At 45.8% G+C, this 18,071-nt stretch overlaps 1 protein-coding gene across 1 annotated transcript in view; it reads left to right on the top strand.

Annotated features, from left to right (window-relative positions):
* Positions 1-18,071, top strand: part of HIGD1C (HIG1 hypoxia inducible domain family member 1C) — a 37,995-nt gene that overhangs the window by 9,710 nt on the left and 10,214 nt on the right. Inside the window, exon 2 of the mRNA XM_068267401.1 lies at positions 9,790-9,888. Coding sequence (XP_068123502.1) covers positions 9,795-9,888 — 94 coding nt within the window. The 5' untranslated portion in view covers positions 9,790-9,794. The remainder of the gene's footprint in view (positions 1-9,789; positions 9,889-18,071) is intronic.

Genomic DNA, 18,071 nt, shown 5'->3' with positions numbered 1-18,071 from the left:
CTTCAGGAAATCCCGTTCTTTGAATGGGATTTCCTGATAAAAGATCGCCAGAGGCAATCGGAGCGGGCGGGGGGATGCCGCTGCACAGCGGCTATCATACATGATTTAACAAAAAAATTTTTTTAAGAAAAGCTACTGCGCTGCCCCCTGGCGGTTTCTAATAGACTGCCAGGAGGGTTAAGGGTTAATTTTAAAGGACCACTCAAGAAAAAAAGTAAGCAGTTAAAATATGACAGAACCAACAGGTTTTGGACTAGTCCATCTCCTCATGGGGGATTCTCAGGGTTTCCTTGTTTTTAAAAGCATTTCCTAAATGGTAGCTGCTAAGTCTAAAGTTGGCTACACACCATACCATTTTTTAAATATCTGTTTAATTCAAGAATAGCAATACATTTTTCTGACTGATTGTAACAATTCAAAAAATTTGACCAAAGTACCACAAGCATGTTCAATTTTTCCCCAATCATGAAAAAAATAATTGAAAGCTCAGAAAAAAATTGATTGGAGCTGTATATCAAGTAATTGACAATCCATCACACACCATACAATTCTTGATAAAGTTGGTCTGAAATTTCCAACATATCCAAACCCTAAGGCTCTGTTCACACTTGCGTTTTGGCATGCAAACGGACCGGATCCAGATCGGATCAGGACCTGATCCGGATCGGAACCGTACGGTTCCTATCCGGATCCAATCCGGTCCGTTTGCATCAGGCATGCATCAGGTTGCCATCCGGATCCGTGTGGTAAAAACAGCGAAATAAAATAAAAAAAATGTTGGGGTCAGCAGAAGGTGCACCTGGTGCACCTGTAGAATCAGGTCCTCCGCTGTTTAGGCCTCACCTCCACCTCCGACATACTGCCAAACAGCTCCAGCATGTAAGGTCACTGCTGCTCCACTGCTGCCCATGTGTCCCCATCCGAAATGGCTGCTAGAATACGCATAGGAAGTGGGGTAGAACGTCAGGTGTTTGTATCCTGTGTGTTCTGTGCTTTCCGTTCCCCATAGGTTTCTATTTCCGGATGGTGCAGTCAGGCTCCGGTCCGGGTGCGTGGGCCGGATGATCCGGACCCGAAAAATAGCGCATGTTGGAAAAGTGTCCGGATCCGGTCCGGCTTCGTACTGTACGGAACGTACGCAAGGATCCGAAGACCTACGCAAGGATCCTCCTCTTGGACTTCAGTTCCGCGTTTAACACCATCTGCCCAAATATTCTGCACGACAACCTAGAACAGCTTGGTGTTGACCCAACCCTTTGCACCTGGATCAAGGACTTCCTTACGAACAGGACACAGCTAGTGAGACTCGGAGACTGCTCCTCCAGTGTGAGAACCACAAACACAGGCGCCCCGCAAGGGTGTGTGCTGTCACCGATGCTCTTCTCCCTGTATACAAACAGCTGCACCTCCTCTGTGGACACTGTCAAGGTCATCAAGTTTGCGGACGATACCACCATCGTAGGACTCATGGGTGATAAATCGGAGCGGGAATACCACAGCGAGATCGAGCGGATTTCTCAGGTGGTGCTCAGACAACAAACTTGTACTAAACACAGCAAAAACGGTGGAACTGATAGTGGACTTCAGAAGGAACGCCCCACCACCCAGCCCAGTCATCATAGATGGTACCGAAGTCACCAGGGTACACAGCGCACGGTTCCTAGGCACCACCATCACGGAGAATTTGAGATGGGACGAGAATACCTCCACAACCCAAAAGAAGGCCCAGCAGAGACTGTTCTTCCTGAGGCAACTGAGGAAGTTTGGAATGCCCAGGGAGCTACTGACCAGTTTTTATATGGCGACCATCGAATCTGTCCTTTGCTCCGCCATCATTGTCTGGTACTCGGGGGCAAATGCAAAGGACAGGCTCAAACTCCAGAGAGTCATCAATGTGGCTGCGAGGATCATTGGGTCGCCCCTGCCACCCCTGGACCTTCTCCATGCATCCAGAATGAGGTCTAGGGCAAATAGAATCACACTCGACCCCTCCCACCCTGGTAATCACTTCTTCAGTCCCCTACGCTCGGGACGCCGCTATAGGTCCATCTACACCAAAACCACCAGGCGTAGGAATACTTTCTTCCCTCAAGCGATCACTCTCCTTAACTCAGACCCTCTCCCAAATTTCATCTCCTAAGCCCCTCCAGCACCCAGGGGCACGAACGAGCGCCCATAGGATGACATGGTCATCTTTGCATAACACTGTATACACCATTGCACTATATGGTGACAACTGCTCGATGTGTCACTGCTATGGTGCAATGTTCTCCTTATAACTGTACCACGTGTAGGGTTACTTGCACTGTCGTCACTGGCCAGTATGTTGTAATGTTTTCTATAAATTGTACTATGTGTAGTGCTACTTGAACTGTTGTCACTTGCCAATATGCTGTAATGTTTCGTTATAAATTGTACTATGTGTAGTGTTATTCGCACTGTTGTCATTGTCAATATGCCTTGTGTCCACAAATAATTCCGAGGGCGGCGCCTGTCGCACTTGGCGAATAAAGTCATTCTGATTCTGACGCATGTGAATGTCCGCATAGACTTTGCATTGCTATGCGGAACGTACGTTCCGTTTGTACAGTATACGTTCTGGATCCGATCAGGCGGATCCGGACAGGGAACACTAATGTGTGCCGGGTCTTACCTCCCCCCCCCCCCCCCCCCCCCCAAAAAAAAAAAAGGAAATTCGGGCAGGGGACAACCGATCGTAATTATTGAATTGGTGAAAAATTGGGTCTTTTAATTGCATGGTGTGTGTGGCCACCTTAACTGCCAAAATAGTGTGTAAGTGAGTAGGGAGGCTGGCTGGTGACTTACTATTTTGGCAGGTAAACTGCTGTTCAGGAAATGCTTTTGAAAACAAAGGAAACCCTGAGAATCCCCCATGAGGAGATGGGACTAGTCTAAAACCAGTGGGCCCTTTTAAAATATGATCTGTATGAAATCCTTGCAGAGAGGAACCCACAGATTTAATCGATTTATGCTGTGATAGAAGTAATCGGGCTCGAGCAGGACAGCCATGGAGACACGTTGCCACAGCAACAGAGTATGCTCTGTCTATCTCTCCTGCTCTCGCCTGGTTGTATCCAGAGTCCCAAAGGGGCCCATTTTTTCAGTAACTTGTGCGCGAGTTACAGTAACCGCTGTGCGCGATTGGCCAGAAGCAGTGAATATGCATTAGTGTTAATGAGCGGGGGGGCGGATTCACTCGAGCAAGCGGCCAGGCACACACAGCATTACCAATCACTGTAGTGATTGGTAATGCTGTGTGTGCCCGGCGCTCGCTCGAGTGGATCCGCCCCCCGCTCATTAACACTAATGCATATTCACTGCTTCTGGCCAATCGCGCACAGCGGGGCCAGATACAAGCATACAGACACCGGGGAAAAAAACAAGCGTACACAACCAGCTGTCCGCTCTGTACAGCTCCGCCTACCGCTTCCGTCATTACATCTCTGTCCAGCGATTGGTAAAGCTAGCTGTGTGTGCCCAGCCGCTCGCGCGGATCCGCCCCCCGCTCATTAACACTAATGCATATTCACTGCTTCTGGCCAATCCGCGCACAGCGGGGCCAGACACAAGCGTAGAGACAGCGGGCAAAAACCGAGAATACTGATGATCACTAGCTCGTCTTGTCACAAACCGCGGTTTCGGTTTTAAACCGAAAAACCGTGCAGCCCTATCAGGTGGTCTGAGGTGCCGAATTTTGTGGAACCGGTCATAAGCAGGGTGGCCTTTTAGATGACAGGTTTTATTGGCACTGAAGTGCAGGAAGCGCAGGATGTTCTCAAATCGTGACCTGGACATGGCAGCAGAGAACATGGGCATGTGATGTATTTGGTGCGTAGACCAATAAGATCGCAATACATTCTTTTTGACTAGACCCATGTTAAGGAGAAGGCCCCAAAAAATGTTTCGTTTGGAAACTTGGAGTGGTTTCCACCGAAAAGGCTGGGCATGGTAGCTTCTTGGATTGGCGGTTGCACATTGTGTGGCATAACGGTTGGTCTCAGCCACAATTAAGTCGTAGAGACCAGCAGTGATCAGAAAAAAAAATTCTGTCACTGCGGTGGGGCGGGTGAGGGTTTGGCTTGGTGTTCAGAAGCCCGAAGGGGGCAGATTAGGGTCTGATCTGAGGGATAGGAGCGCTAGGGGCTGACAGGTGGTGACAGGAGGTGATTGATGGGTGTCTCAGGGTGTGATTAGAGGGGGGAATAGATGCAAGCAATGCACTGGGGTGGTGATCAGGGGGGGGGGCTGAGGGTGTGGGTGGGTAATTTGGTACCCGCAAGGGGCAGATTAGGGTCTGATCTGATGGGTAGCAGTGACAGGTGGTGACGGGGAGATTGATGGGTGATCAGTGGGTGATTAGATGGGAGAACAGATGTGAATAATGCACTGGGGTGGTGATCAGTGGGGGTCTGAGGGCAGATCGAGGGCTAACAACCTGCCGGCGCTGCTAATTGGCCGGCGGGTTGACATCACGGGTGGGCGGAGCCTAATGCCAGCGGATGCGCGTGATCCCCGGCTAATCAGTCCCCCAGGTGCCTCCGCCAATCGGCGTTAGGCGGTCCTGGGGTTGCCACTTTGCCGACGCCCATAGGTAGTGGGCGGTCGGCAAGTGGTTAATGGGAACCTAAACTGAGAAGGACATGGATTTTTCCTTTTAAAATAATACCAGTTGCCTGACTCTCCTGCTGATCCTGTGTTTTCTAATATTTTTAGCCACAGCCCCTCAACAAGCATGCAGATCAGGTGCTCTGACTGATGACAGACTGGATTAGCTGCATGCCTGTTTCAGGTGTGAGATTCACATACTACTGCAGCAAATTGATCAGCAGGAGATTCAGGCAACTGGTATTGTTTAAAAGGAAACATCCATATCCCTCTCAGTTTAGGTTCCCTTTAAAAAAATCCCAAACCGCCTCCAGTATGAACGAGCCCTTAAAGTGAACCTAAACTGAGAGGGATATGGATGTTTACTTTTAAACCATACCAGTTACTTGGCTGTCCTGCTGACCTCTTTGGCTGGAATAGTGACTGAATCTCACACCTGTAACAAGCATGCAGCTAATCCAGTCTGACTTCAGTCATAGAAACCCTGATCTGCATGCTTGTTCAGGGGCTGTGGCTAAAGGTTTTAGAGACTCAGGAGAGTAAGGCAACTGGTATTTTAAAAGGAAAAATCCATATACTTCAGTTTAGGTTCCCTTTAGGGCTTGTTTCCACTGTTGCGACGCGATTTCGCCGGCATTCCGACGCTTGTAAAAACGCATGCGGATGCGTTTCCACATGCGTTTTTACCCGCGATTTCGCGTGCGATTTCGCATGGCAGGGTGCCATGCGAAATTAACCATGACAATGCCAGGGCAAAATAAAATTGAAAAAGGTGCGAAATCGCACGCGAAATCGCGGGTAAAAACGCATGTAACAAACGCATGCGTTTTCACTATTAAATACATTAGCGGCGATTCGCATGCATTCCACTCGCAGGCGAATTCGTTGGCTCTTTTGTGCGTTTTTTTACCGCTGAAAAAAACGCACCTCAACAACGCTACAGTGGAAACAGGCCCATCCACTTGCATTACATGTGCGAATCCGCATGCATTGGACGCATGCGGATTCGCGATAGTGGGAACGAGCCCTCAATCTTGTGGCAGGAGGGTTACCTCTCACTGTGTTGCTGCCTATAGCTGATGGGCTCCACGTCTCATTCCTCATCACTCCAATACTAATAGTATTGGAGAGATAAAACCAAAGTGGAGCGTACTGGCTATAGGCAGCAAGGGTCCAGGTCCTCTTTACAGTGTGCTTTATGGCTGGTTCAGATGTGTTAACGAGTGCCTACTCCTCCCCCTCCTGTACCTGGAGTGGTATTTGCAGATCAGTGTTTCCCCCGAGTGCCCCCATGGCATGTGGTCCCTGAAGTGGTATGCACAAATTAGTGGTTTCCCCCAATTGGTCACCCACCCTAGCAACAGATGCTTCAATAGCCTCTAGGCTAGCAATGTGTCTGTGCTGCTCTCGGCCCCAGACTTTTGCTTGAGGGATCAAGTTCCGATCCCTGCGGTGGCAGTGTGTATGTGTGTTGTCATCCTATGGTTTGCAAAAAGAACACGAAGATACTTTTAAGTGATCTTTAGACATTAGCTAAGAGGGTTTCCTACCCACATAGACAAAAACAAGCTTTGTCACTAATTGTCTGTACAGGTCTAGGAAAACATCTATTGTTTGAGTGGGGCACGTACACACTTACAAATTCTGTTCCCCACCAGGATCAGGACTCAATGACGGACTTACGTACTACTAGCCTCCAGTGTAATGACACATTCTCTTGCTGTGGAGGGCTATTAGCGCAGCACACAACTGAGTGGGTGGGGTGAGTGAGAACAGTTGCCACAGTCTGTGCTCAACCACGATTATCCTTCTGGCAGATCACTTGCCGACGCATTGAGAGGGATCGGTGACTGCTGTATGCAAGCTGGATTCTCAGCAGAGGTGGCCCTGACTGGCCGCCTCAGTGAAGTACCTTCTAGTGTGTGTACAGGGCTTTAGATGGAAAATCAAAGATTTTCTGTAGATGGTATTTCGCTATAGAGTTAGTATCTAGAGATACATAGGGTGCATGGATTATGAAAACATTCGTTCAAGCCTTTCTGTTTGTCACAACATCAGCAAGTTCTGTCATGTTGTGAGATCCAAATAGACATTACTACTAAAAAATATATATCTATAGATTTATTTATATTTGTATTCTGTTGTTGTTGCTAATGGGAGAATGCTATTGATTCAAAGCTTTGTTAAACTAATCTCAGTGTAACAGCCAATACAGTACTTTGAGATGCTGTAATCTTAAAAGCAGTATCGATGCGCACCAGGAGCGCCCAACTTCTGCAAACTGAGTTTCTCAAGCCCCTCCCTCGCTCTTTCCCTGCATTTTCTCAGAGCAGTGCTGGGACCTCAGTAACCTATTGAGAGGCATTGCCAAGACTCTGCTGTACAGGCTGAGAATGTGGGACTTTCACAGAGTTATTTGCATATGTAGTGGCCGTTGTTCTGTGGCGAAGTCATGGCATGTATGCATAAAAAGCCATTGCTTGTTCCTCAGTTTAGCTTATTGTTTCTCAATTAATATATTATTTTCTTGGTACAGTACTTAAAGGACATCGGAGGTGAAAATAAACAATTGTATCTATCCACCTTCTCCTAAAATGACTGTTTTAGATACCCAACAGTTTTATTTTATATTTCATTAATTTTCTCTGCTCAAAGACACCTTCATTGAGGCAGGGACACACTTGACTGTTTTCGTGCACGTTTTCTGCACTGAAAAACTGAGAACTCATGTTAATCAATGGGCTAGTTCACACTTAAAATGTTCTCTGCGCGCAGAACAAAAAAAACTGACATTCTGCATGATGACTCTGCACATTTTGTCAGTTTTCTTTATCAAGCTGCTGTGAAAAAACGCGGGTGTTTTCCTGCATAGAAACACACTTGGTGTGCAGAAAGACGCACGCAGAAAACTGAAAGACAAGTGTGTTCCCTGCCTGAAGTTTTCTAGAGCTCAAATCTATGAATTTTTGACCCTTTTTATCTCTTTCCTCCTCCAGGAAGCCATTTACTGACAGAAAAGTATCTTATAGCTGTAATTACTATCAATGAGGGTTATGCTATAGTCTCACCCGGTCCCGACCCAGACAGAAACTGTCACTTGCATACCTGATGTTTAACTCTTTCAGGCAGAGAAAGAACGGAACACAGCCTAGTTATTTGTGTGCTTTGCTTTGTACATACACGTCTATCTCATCATGTCACGTCACCTCGGGTGTCTTTTTAATGTATGGCTGGTTGAGGGATCAGGGGCTGCTTTCAAACATGCTAGATTCTTGACAGAGGTGGTCATCATTGGCTGCCTTAGCTGAGTGTTATAAAGCTTGTGTATGAGGCTTCATTGTATACCCACATCATATACTATAAATGATGATCTACGATGATTTAAAACAAGTGAAGACAAAGACCAAATTTGCTTTGTGAATCCTGCAAGGCTAGGATTTTCTTTATGGTGGCTTGCGAGTTCTACTTATCCAAGTTCTGTATTATGACCTGTATTAGGAACTACTTCATAGTGCAATGAAATGATTTGTGTACAGTTTTGTTATCAAAAATATCAAACTAGGAAATGGTGAAAGAGAATGTGTAAGAGCTATTATACTCTTATAAAAGTATAGACAAACAGTAATTCTTCTGTTTTATGACCAGTATAATGATGAATGGCAAATTTTTGTAACCTGCCTGGGTTATACAACAAGATGACAGCCAGCAGTATGCATCAACTCAAAATATTGGTAGCTATAGGTATGAATGAGAATCGCCTTTATTCGCCTAGTATGCCAATTGACGTACCTGGAATTGATTGTGGTTCACATGGCAAAGGCTGTAGTACATGAGACCGACAAAGGTACATAGGAAAATGCATTGATAAAGTCATGAGCGGAAAAGTGCATAGGGGGCAATCCATAGGGAGCAAGCATAGCTATGCTGTGGGGCCATGGCTGCACACGGTCGCTTGGAGCTCAGAGTTGGCGATATGGTGTCAAAGTGTGGGGTGAATTTTGGATTGAATTGTGCTTACCAAGGGGATAGTCCAGCAGTAGGAGGGACCTTGTGGGGGGGGGGGGGGGTGGACTGGTTGGTGATGGAGTTAAGCATAAGGACTGCTTGGGGAAAGGTGTTCAGGTGGTTCTGGATTGGATGGTTCTGTACTGGCAGCCCGATGGGTGGAGCTTGAAGAAGCGACTGCCTGGGTGCGAAAGGTCATGCGAATCCTTGTTTGCCCTCTTCTTTATTCTGGCAGTGTAGAGGTGGTCTAGATACGACAGGGGTGAACCAATGATCTTTTCCGCAGTCACAATAAACATAAAATGGTAGGCTGGCAGACTGAACGCTGGGCCTGATCCAATTCACTTTTTCACCCAGGAAATATTTCTTAATCTTCTGTTTAAAATAAATGATGACCTCTGCATGTGAAAAGGTACCAAAATCTTGCATAAGAAATAGCCTCCTTTCATAATAAGCTTAATGTTGCATGATCTACTGGTACTTTCTCTTCGCTCAGTACAGACTGGATGTGCTGTAGTGTTGCTCATGTGTATCAGAACTGGTGATGGTAATGTCTAGAAGAACTCATGGAGAAGCATGTGATCAGTTTGGTCAGGTGAGAGATATGGACGTCTCTGATTTGCTGGTCATTATCTTGTGCTAAAGCAGGATGTGCTCACAGCAAATCAGATGCTTCTCTATGAGTTCTCCTAGACATGACCATCACTAATCAGAATTCGCAGAGAAGCAGGTGATCAGTTTCATCAGCTGAGTTGTTGTGATCACAGCCTGCATGTGGTAACATGATGCTGATCAACAAATCAGAGCTTAATGAATCTGTTACTTGACCAAGCTGATCACTTGCTTCACCATGAGATCTGCTGTACACTAGGAGCACTGACACTGCTGACCTGTCACGTAGTCTCACCACATGTACCGTCCTGCCCCTATACAGCTTCTCCCAGGCAGTGGGGACGCATAGGTGCTAGAAATCAGCAGAAATCACCCAATGTTTATTTTTCCCAGCAAAAGAAGTGCACCGCTGCCAGCCTGCACTAATACTCAAGTGGATGTACTCTTTCTATAACTAGATGGATTCTAAATATTTGTTATTAATTGTATTACTGGCTCTCTACCTTTATAAGGATATTCATTCATATTGCTTTTATATCCTTACAGAAACCATGTCGTCTGAAGAATGGAAACCTGCAGCAGAGGATGAATCAAAGACTTCCAAACTCATTAGGAAGTCAAAAGAATCTCCTTTTGTCCCTATAGGTAAGTGCCCCAGAATGTGAATATTGACTACAGGTTAAAGGTGTAAAGATTAGCAGGGGCACACATTTTTTTTTTTCTACAGTGGCTTACAGCCAGGGCTGGGTTTCTGGAAAGGACACAAAGTCCAGGGCCTTGGGCAGCTGCAGGCCAAGGGGCACCTGGTCATGAAAAAGGAAGTTGACACATATGAAGGAGGAGGCTGCAAATTAGGAGCAATACATGAAAAAAGGTCCCCGTTGCACATGGAAGAGAGGGCTGCTCATGGAATAGGAGGGGTGATGCTGCACAGAAGCCCATTCACTACACACTTGGCCTAGGGGCAGAAAAAGTATAAATCTGGCTTTATGACAGTATGTTCAGACCAATAAAAGCCACATAGTTCTGTCTGTTTATAGTGATGCGTAAGTCATTGCCATGGCAATATCATCGAGGGGGGGGGGGGGGGGGAGGCAGGGGCACAGTGGGAGGTTTGGGGGCAGAGAGCTTCCACCTGCTCAGCAACTTCTCCAATATGAGTAAGGTCAACCAGGTAGTATTAATATTAAAAGAAGAAATCCTTGTTTTTGGGAGGGTAGGGAGCTATTTTATACTATTACTGTACATCGGAATAGGTACAAGAGTTTTCTAGCTGTAGTTTCATTTGTGTTGGTTTTGGGGGTTGCTGCTGTTTTTCTCCAGACTCTACTGTGAGCCCTGCCTCCGAGATATCCCCCCCCCAGCACCTGAGCTGCTTTCCCTAGAGAACAGAAATCTCACCCATGAGGATGCAAATATAGATTAATGGTTGGATGTTCTGTCAGTACTGTCTCTATCCCTTTACTTTTTATGTATTACTATAGCGGTGTATGGCAGCTAGATAAATGTCATCTGAAATTTGGAGAGGGGCGGTTTACATTAGAAAATGCAAATGTGATCAAGACAGAACAAAATACACAGCTGAGTAAAAACTGCCTTTTACTCAGTTGTGTATTTTGTTCTGTCTATCACATTAGCATTTTCTAATGTAAACCGCCCCTCTCCAAAGTGGAGTGTGTGTGTTCGGGGGAGGCATAAACTCATTAAATGGTGTATAATTGAGAACACTTAATCCGATATAGCAGCAGCCTATTGGAGCTTTCATCTTCAGGCCAAGATAATGGCCTGCCTATGATCTTTTTGTATTTAGGAAAATGTAATGTTGTATAAATCTAATTAGCATGCAGTGCAGCTGGCCTGACAAATGGCAGTGACATCACCTTGTGTGAATAAACTTGGTAATGACCAAGAAAAAAAAATAAAGGCCCTGTTTATGTTCTGTGAAGAAGCACCACCACATGGGAAACCAAATACATGTTGCTTTTCAGTATGGAAGACTTATCAGCTGACAAGGGGTTCGGCCAATGGCTGAGGAAGGAAGAAGAGGAAGTTCAAGTGGAATTCCAAATGCAACTTTCCTTTATCGCTGATGGAGCCTCTGTCAGATTCTCACTGCTGTGTGTCCCTGTCAGGGGAATTTCCCCACACCTAGGTGAAATCTCAAAAAGGACATTGATATCATCTCATATATATGGAGATATACATCGCATTTGCTGGCATAAAACATTTCATGTGCCGTACCTTTTACATTACTGTATGCACGTGTTGTGCAATGCAGACCCTTTTATGTTATTTCTGACAGTTGCGGAATCTCTCTAGCAGATCCTGTTGGGCACGAAATCATGTCGGTACAAAAATCCTCCAACTCCAGGTACCCAAAATTACTCCGACTCCTCGACTCCGACTCCTTAGTCTTATTTTTACAAAGGCTACGGATTTGGTTCAAAAATCATTTGACTCCCACTCCTCGGGTTATTGAAACCACCGACTCAGACTCCAGGTACCCAAATCTGCTCCGACTCTTCGACTCCGAGTCCGATTCCACTGCCCTGATATAGGGTCACTATAACCCACCCCACACTGCACACATAAAGAAGCCACTCCCGGCAATGTGAACCAGACACATTGCTCTGTGTGAACAGTAACCCGGCTGCTGTAGTCTGCACCATAGTGACTGTAGTTAAAGAGAACCCGAGGTGGGTTTGAAGAATATCTGCATACAGAGGATGGATCTGCCTATACAGCCCAGCCTCTGTTGCTATCCCAAACCCCCCTAAGGTCCCCCTGCACTCTGCAATCCCTCATAAATCACAGCCACGCTGCTGACAAACAGCTTGTCAGAGCTGGCTGTGTTTATCTCTATAGTGTGAGTCTGCTGGTCTCCCCGCCTCCTGCAGAACTCCGGTCCCCGCCTGCATCCCTTCCCTCCCTGCTGATTGGAGGGAAGGGACGGGGCAGGGACCGGAGCTATGCAGGAGGCGGGGGAGCAGCTGAGACTTACACTACAGATGTAAACACAGCCTCACAGCACGGCTGTGATTTATGAGGGATTGCAGAGTGCAGGGGACCTTAGTGGGGTTTGGGATAGCAACAGAGGCTGGGCTGTATAGGCAGATCCAGCCTCTGTATGCAGATAACATTCTTTAAACCAGCACTTCACACAACACATAAATCGCTGCCACATCAATACCCCATGTATGATTAACTGTTAGGCTGTTATTGACAAGGGGGGTTTCTGTGCTTCTCATCTCCATATGTGACAATCCTGCGTTTCTCTAAAGAGGACCTGTAACTGTAAGTACAATTGTAGGATCAGAGGTTTGCACAGTGCAATGGTTCCTTCCTTTTACCTTTTCACAAGAGTCAGTCCATTGCTGTGACCACGTCACACTGTGCCTATGCAGTGCATTAAATGTTATGTACACATTCAGTGCACAGCATTTGGTGGAATGACTGTATATGCATTGTAGTATGACCCAATCACACTGTAGCAGTGGTCAGCTTTGCAAACCGTTCTTTTATGCTGCGGCTGTCTGTGGTGGAGTGCGGCCCCACTTTTCTCGTATGTGTCTGTATGCATTTACTACAGGGCACCGCATTGCACCATGTGCAGTACACTCAGCCACTGTGTTAATAAAGGCACACATGGGGTATCATTCATAAAGAGGCTGTCGGTAGTGTGGGAAAACACCGTTCTTCTCCGCAACCGGTACTTTAGACTTCTGGGTGGGCATTCATAAAGAAGTGTGTAGGTGCGGTGGCAGTGCGGAGATTCCCCGAACTAGGCTGGCGGTAGGCAGGCGTTAGGCAGGCGGAGACACGGAAGCTGCCGAGTTGATACATTTCTCCGTGTTCCGCTCTGCTGCAGCTGCCTGGGAGGTCTGTGTGTCTCCATTCACTTGCATTGGTATCGCCACATCAGAGGGAGCGGGACTTTCCGACCTGACACCGCTGGCGGTATTCTTTATGAATTAACATTTTGCTACATTTGTTCCGTTAATCACCGCACAAGGCGGTGATTTATCACTCTGCTCGGTATGTCTTTTTTTCATGCGGAAAGAGCCTTTATGAATGCTGACTTTGCCGAGTGGTCGGTAAAGTCAGCTGTTTTTAGCATTTCCGCATGCGGAAATGCTTTATGAATGATACCCATGGAGTAGTGGCAGTGAGAGTGACAAGCACCTTCCTGCACTACAGAGTGAACAGGCCCTGCGGCGTGTGATTGCCAGAATAGCTTTTATTTATCTTTCTTTTATTTTATTATTTTCTTTTATACTTCTAGTACCAAAATCATTGCACATTAACAGGTTTATGTTGTGAACTATGATTGCATGAACTGCTATAGTTCTAGGTAGGCCTTGTGGTTAAGGCTATGTTCACAATGAGGAGTTGCGATGAGTTCCATGTAAAAGCAGGAACACAATGAGGGGGAAAAGTTGTATCTCCTGTTATGGATGCAGTCCGACACCTGCGGTGACGCATACAGTACTTAAAAAAAAAATATATATATATATATGCCTCCCTGCCACTGTTAACACATGCAGTATGGAGTAACGCACTGCATGTCATTTTGCCCAATAGATCCATCACACTGCACTGCTAACCAATCTGACCTAGCATTACAACATAGTTGCATGGTGTTAGCAATGCACTTTATATTGTCCAGCGTAATGCCCCACAAAGCCCTGCTATGAACTTGCCCCAATTGTGCATAAGTAGTTAGGCTCAGCATTTCTGCTTTACATTGATGCATACCTCCTGTAAGCGGGGTCAGTGCACATATTCACATAGCTACATATTCAGAACTAGTGGACCTAAGCCCGTTAAAAACGGGCTAGATCTGTCACTGCACATGCGCCCACACATTTTTGCCGCACGCGTGCACGACGCGCTCGCTGGTCCGTCCGCACCTTCACCCGTCATCGCTCGCCGCTCGTCACTCTCCCTCAATGTCTCTGCTTCCCTGCACATGCGCAGAGCGCATGTTGGACACACACATGGACACACACATGGACACACACATGGACACACACATGGACACACACATGGACACGGGACGCAGAGACAGTAGGGTTTTATTATAGAGAATGTCCTGATCACTGATTCATGGTGGGAACATGTCAGTTTGTGATTTACTCTAACTTCCATGCATCTGAACCAATAATCTCCATCTTTAAAGTGTCAACTAGCACGCTGCCTATACAGGATCTTCTCAAAAAATTAGCATATTGTGATAAAGTTCATTATTTTCTGTAATGTACTGATAAACATTAGACTTTCATATATTTTAGATTCAAATACACACAACTGAAGTAGTTCAAGCCTTTTATTGTTTTAATATTGATGATTTTGGCATACAGCTCATGAAAACCCAAATTTCCTATCTCAAAAAATTAGCATATTTCATCCGACCAATAAAAGAAAAGTGTTTTTAAAACAAAAAAAGTCAACCTTCAAATTATTATGTTTAGTTATGCACTCAATACTTGGTCGGGAATCCTTTTGCAGAAATGACTGCTTTAATGCGGCGTGGCATGGAGGCAATCAGCCCGTGGCACTGCTCAGGTGTTATGGAGGCCCAGGATGCTTCGATAGCGGCCTTAAGCTCATCCAGAGTGTTGAGTCTTGTGTCTCTCAACTTTCTCTTCACAATATCCCACAGATTCTCTATGGGGTTCAGGTTAGGAGAGTTGGCGGGCCAATGGAGCACAGTAATACCATGGTCAGTAGACCATTTACCAGTGGTTTTGGCACTGTGAGCAGATGCCAGGTCGTGCTGAAAAATTAAATCTTCATCTCCATAAAGCTTTTCAGCAGATGGAAGCATGAAGTGCTCCAAAATCTCCTGATAGCTAGCTGCATTGACCCTATCCTTGATAAAACACCGTGGACCAACACCAGCAGCTGACATTGCACCCCAGACTATCACTGACTGTGGGTACTTGACACTGGACTTCAGGCATTTTGGCACTTCCCTCTCCCCAGTCTTCCTCCAGACTCTGGCACCTTGATTTCCGAATGACATGTAAAAGTTGCTTTCATCCGAAAAAAGTACTTTGGACCACTGAGCAACAGTCCAGTGCTGCTTCTCTGTAGCCCAGGTCAGGCGCTTCTGCCGCGGTTTCTGGTTCAAAAGTGGGTTCATGCTTCCATCTACTGAAAAACTTTATGGAGATGAAGATTTCATTTTTCAGCATGACCTGGCACCTGCTCACAGTGCCAAAACCACTGGTAAATGGTTTACTGACCATGGTATTACTGTGCTCAATTGGCCTGCCAACTCTCCTGACCTGAACCCCATAGAGAATCTGTGGGATATTGTGAAGAGAAAGTTGAGAGACGCAAGACCCAACACTCTGGATGAGCTTAAGGCCGCTATCAAAGCATCCTGGGCCTCCATAACACCTGAGCAGTGCCACAGGCTGATTGCCTCCATGCCACGCCACATTGAAGCAGTCATTTCTGCAAAAGTATTCCCGACCAAGTATTGAGTGCATAACTAATCATAATTATTTGAAGGCTGACTTTTTTTGTTTTAAAAACACTTTTTTCTTTTATTGGTCGGATGAAATATGCTAATTTTTTGAGATAGGACATTTGGGTTTTCATGAGCTGTATGCCAAAATCATCAATATTAAAACAATAAAAGGCTTGAACTACTTCAGTTGTGTGTATTTGAATCTAAAATATATGAAAGTCTAATGTTTATCAGTACATTACAGAAAATAATGAACTTTATCACAATATGCTATTTTTTTGAGAAGATCCTGTAGTTGGTGAAATCTCTAAGTTGGTTCAGATATACCTTGGTTCAGTCTGTCCCACAGTCGTCCTTCTTGTAGTAAATGGAAGTAAGGGCAGATGAGGACATTGTTCTGTAAATGAAGCACTTTCATAACTGCCTTATCTCTAGCTATGTAAACTCTCTAAATATAACCAATAATCTGTCATGTGACATAGCAACTCTAGTGGCTGGCTGCTACATGACAATAGATTGCAAAGTGAATCGTCAGAAGCTGCATCAAAATTTAGTGTATTTATTTACACCCCATGGCATTGAGTATACATTAAAGTGGAACTGAATATAGCTTATTGAATAAAATTGCTTATTTTTTAACAATATTACTTTATAGGTTTAGTCAATGTTTGCCCATTGTAAACCCTTTCCTCTCTAATTTGTTTTCTTATCACAAGTGGCATCATCTTTACTGCTGTTGAGTGCATCACTGCGAAATGTTTGTTTGTGTGTTCTGAAGTCAGTAGAAACACCTGGTCTTCCAGAATGATCTAAGAGGGAACATTTTGTATAACTAAACAGCCTTGGCTAAACATCTATGGGAGGGCATGTTGCATATCAATATACTGTACAGTAATAAATAGATATAGGAAATGTTTTTGATACTGAAAGCAAGAGAATTAACATAAAAGTGGTAATCCTAAATAATGAACTACATTCTACTATGGTGCCTCTATAACCCTTATTGATGTCCAGTACTACTGCTGTATTTCCTTTTATGGCCGATTCACACTTGAGCGGATGCAGGACTGAAACGGTGAGCGCATTCACTAGGCAGATGCGTACCGTCCGTTCTGCATCCATATGTAACAAATACACCCAGCTATTTCACGTCTGCATCCCGTCCACTCCGCAATCACATCCACCAGTAGGCATCGCTGCTCACCTGTCCCGCTGCCGCGTGGTCCCTTCAACAGCCCAGAGACCAGCAGAAGCATGGGGCTCTACATAGGCTTCAGCAGGCCAATTCTTCCTAGCAACAGGGAGAATTTACATTGATCAAACATGAACCAATGAGCATTCTTCTTGTTGCTGAGGATTCCCATTGGTCTTTTACAGCCCAATGGAGAACCCCGGCCACTGGGCTGTTTAGAAGGGAGCAATCGGCAGCGGTGGGACACGGGAGTATGCTGTCACAGCGGCAACTAGCCTAGTGAGAACAGTGTCCGTTCACTTAGGCCAGTGATGGCTAACCTTGGCACTCCAGCTGTGACAAAACTACAAATCCCATCATGCCTCTGCCTCCTTGAGTTATGCTTAGAGCTGTCAGAGTATTACAATGCCTCATGGGACTTGTAGTTCCACCACAGCTGGAGTGCCAAGGTTAGGCATCACTGACTTAGGCTTTCATTGGACACATTTGTCCATCCGTTCTGAGAAAATGTGCCAAGTTGGGACTTTGCGTTCCATTTCTCGTTCCGCGGCACATGGATAAGTGTAGGATACGTGTTTTGTAACAAGTGGCAATAGATCCTATTTTTAACATAGGATGCGCTTCCTAGGTTTTAAGTGGAGCTTAACCACTTGAGGACCACAGCGTTAAACCCCTCTAGTGACCAGGCCATTTTTCTGTTAATAGACCACTGCAGGTTTAAGGCCAAGCTGCAGGGCCGCACAACACAGCACACAAGTGATTCCTCCCCCCTTTTCTCCCCACCAACAGAGCTGTCTGTTGGCGGGGTCAGATTGCCCCTCGAATGTTTGTTTGTTTGTTTTTGTGTTTATCTATTAAAAATGCCTTTTTTTTCACGTATTCCTCCCTCCCCCCCGCCAGCCAATCCCTATGATCAGCTGTCATAGGCTTCAGCCTATGACAGCCGATCACTGCCGAGAGTCAGATGGTTTCGCCGTCTAACAGACTGAAGGCGGAGCTCCGTGTGCAGCCTGCGCTCGATCTCCTGCAAAATGCAGCCCCAGGACTTTACGCCGATCTTTAGGCGTTCCTGGGGCTGCTGCCATGGCCACGCCCATTGGTGTGACGCGGTTGTGTAGAAGTTAAACATCCTGAATGGATATAGGAAAATAAACCAGG

This window comes from Hyperolius riggenbachi, chromosome 2 (assembly GCF_040937935.1).
Source record: "Hyperolius riggenbachi isolate aHypRig1 chromosome 2, aHypRig1.pri, whole genome shotgun sequence".
NCBI classification, from domain to species: domain Eukaryota; kingdom Metazoa; phylum Chordata; class Amphibia; order Anura; family Hyperoliidae; genus Hyperolius; species Hyperolius riggenbachi.
This window is presented reverse-complemented; position numbering and strand designations above follow the sequence as displayed.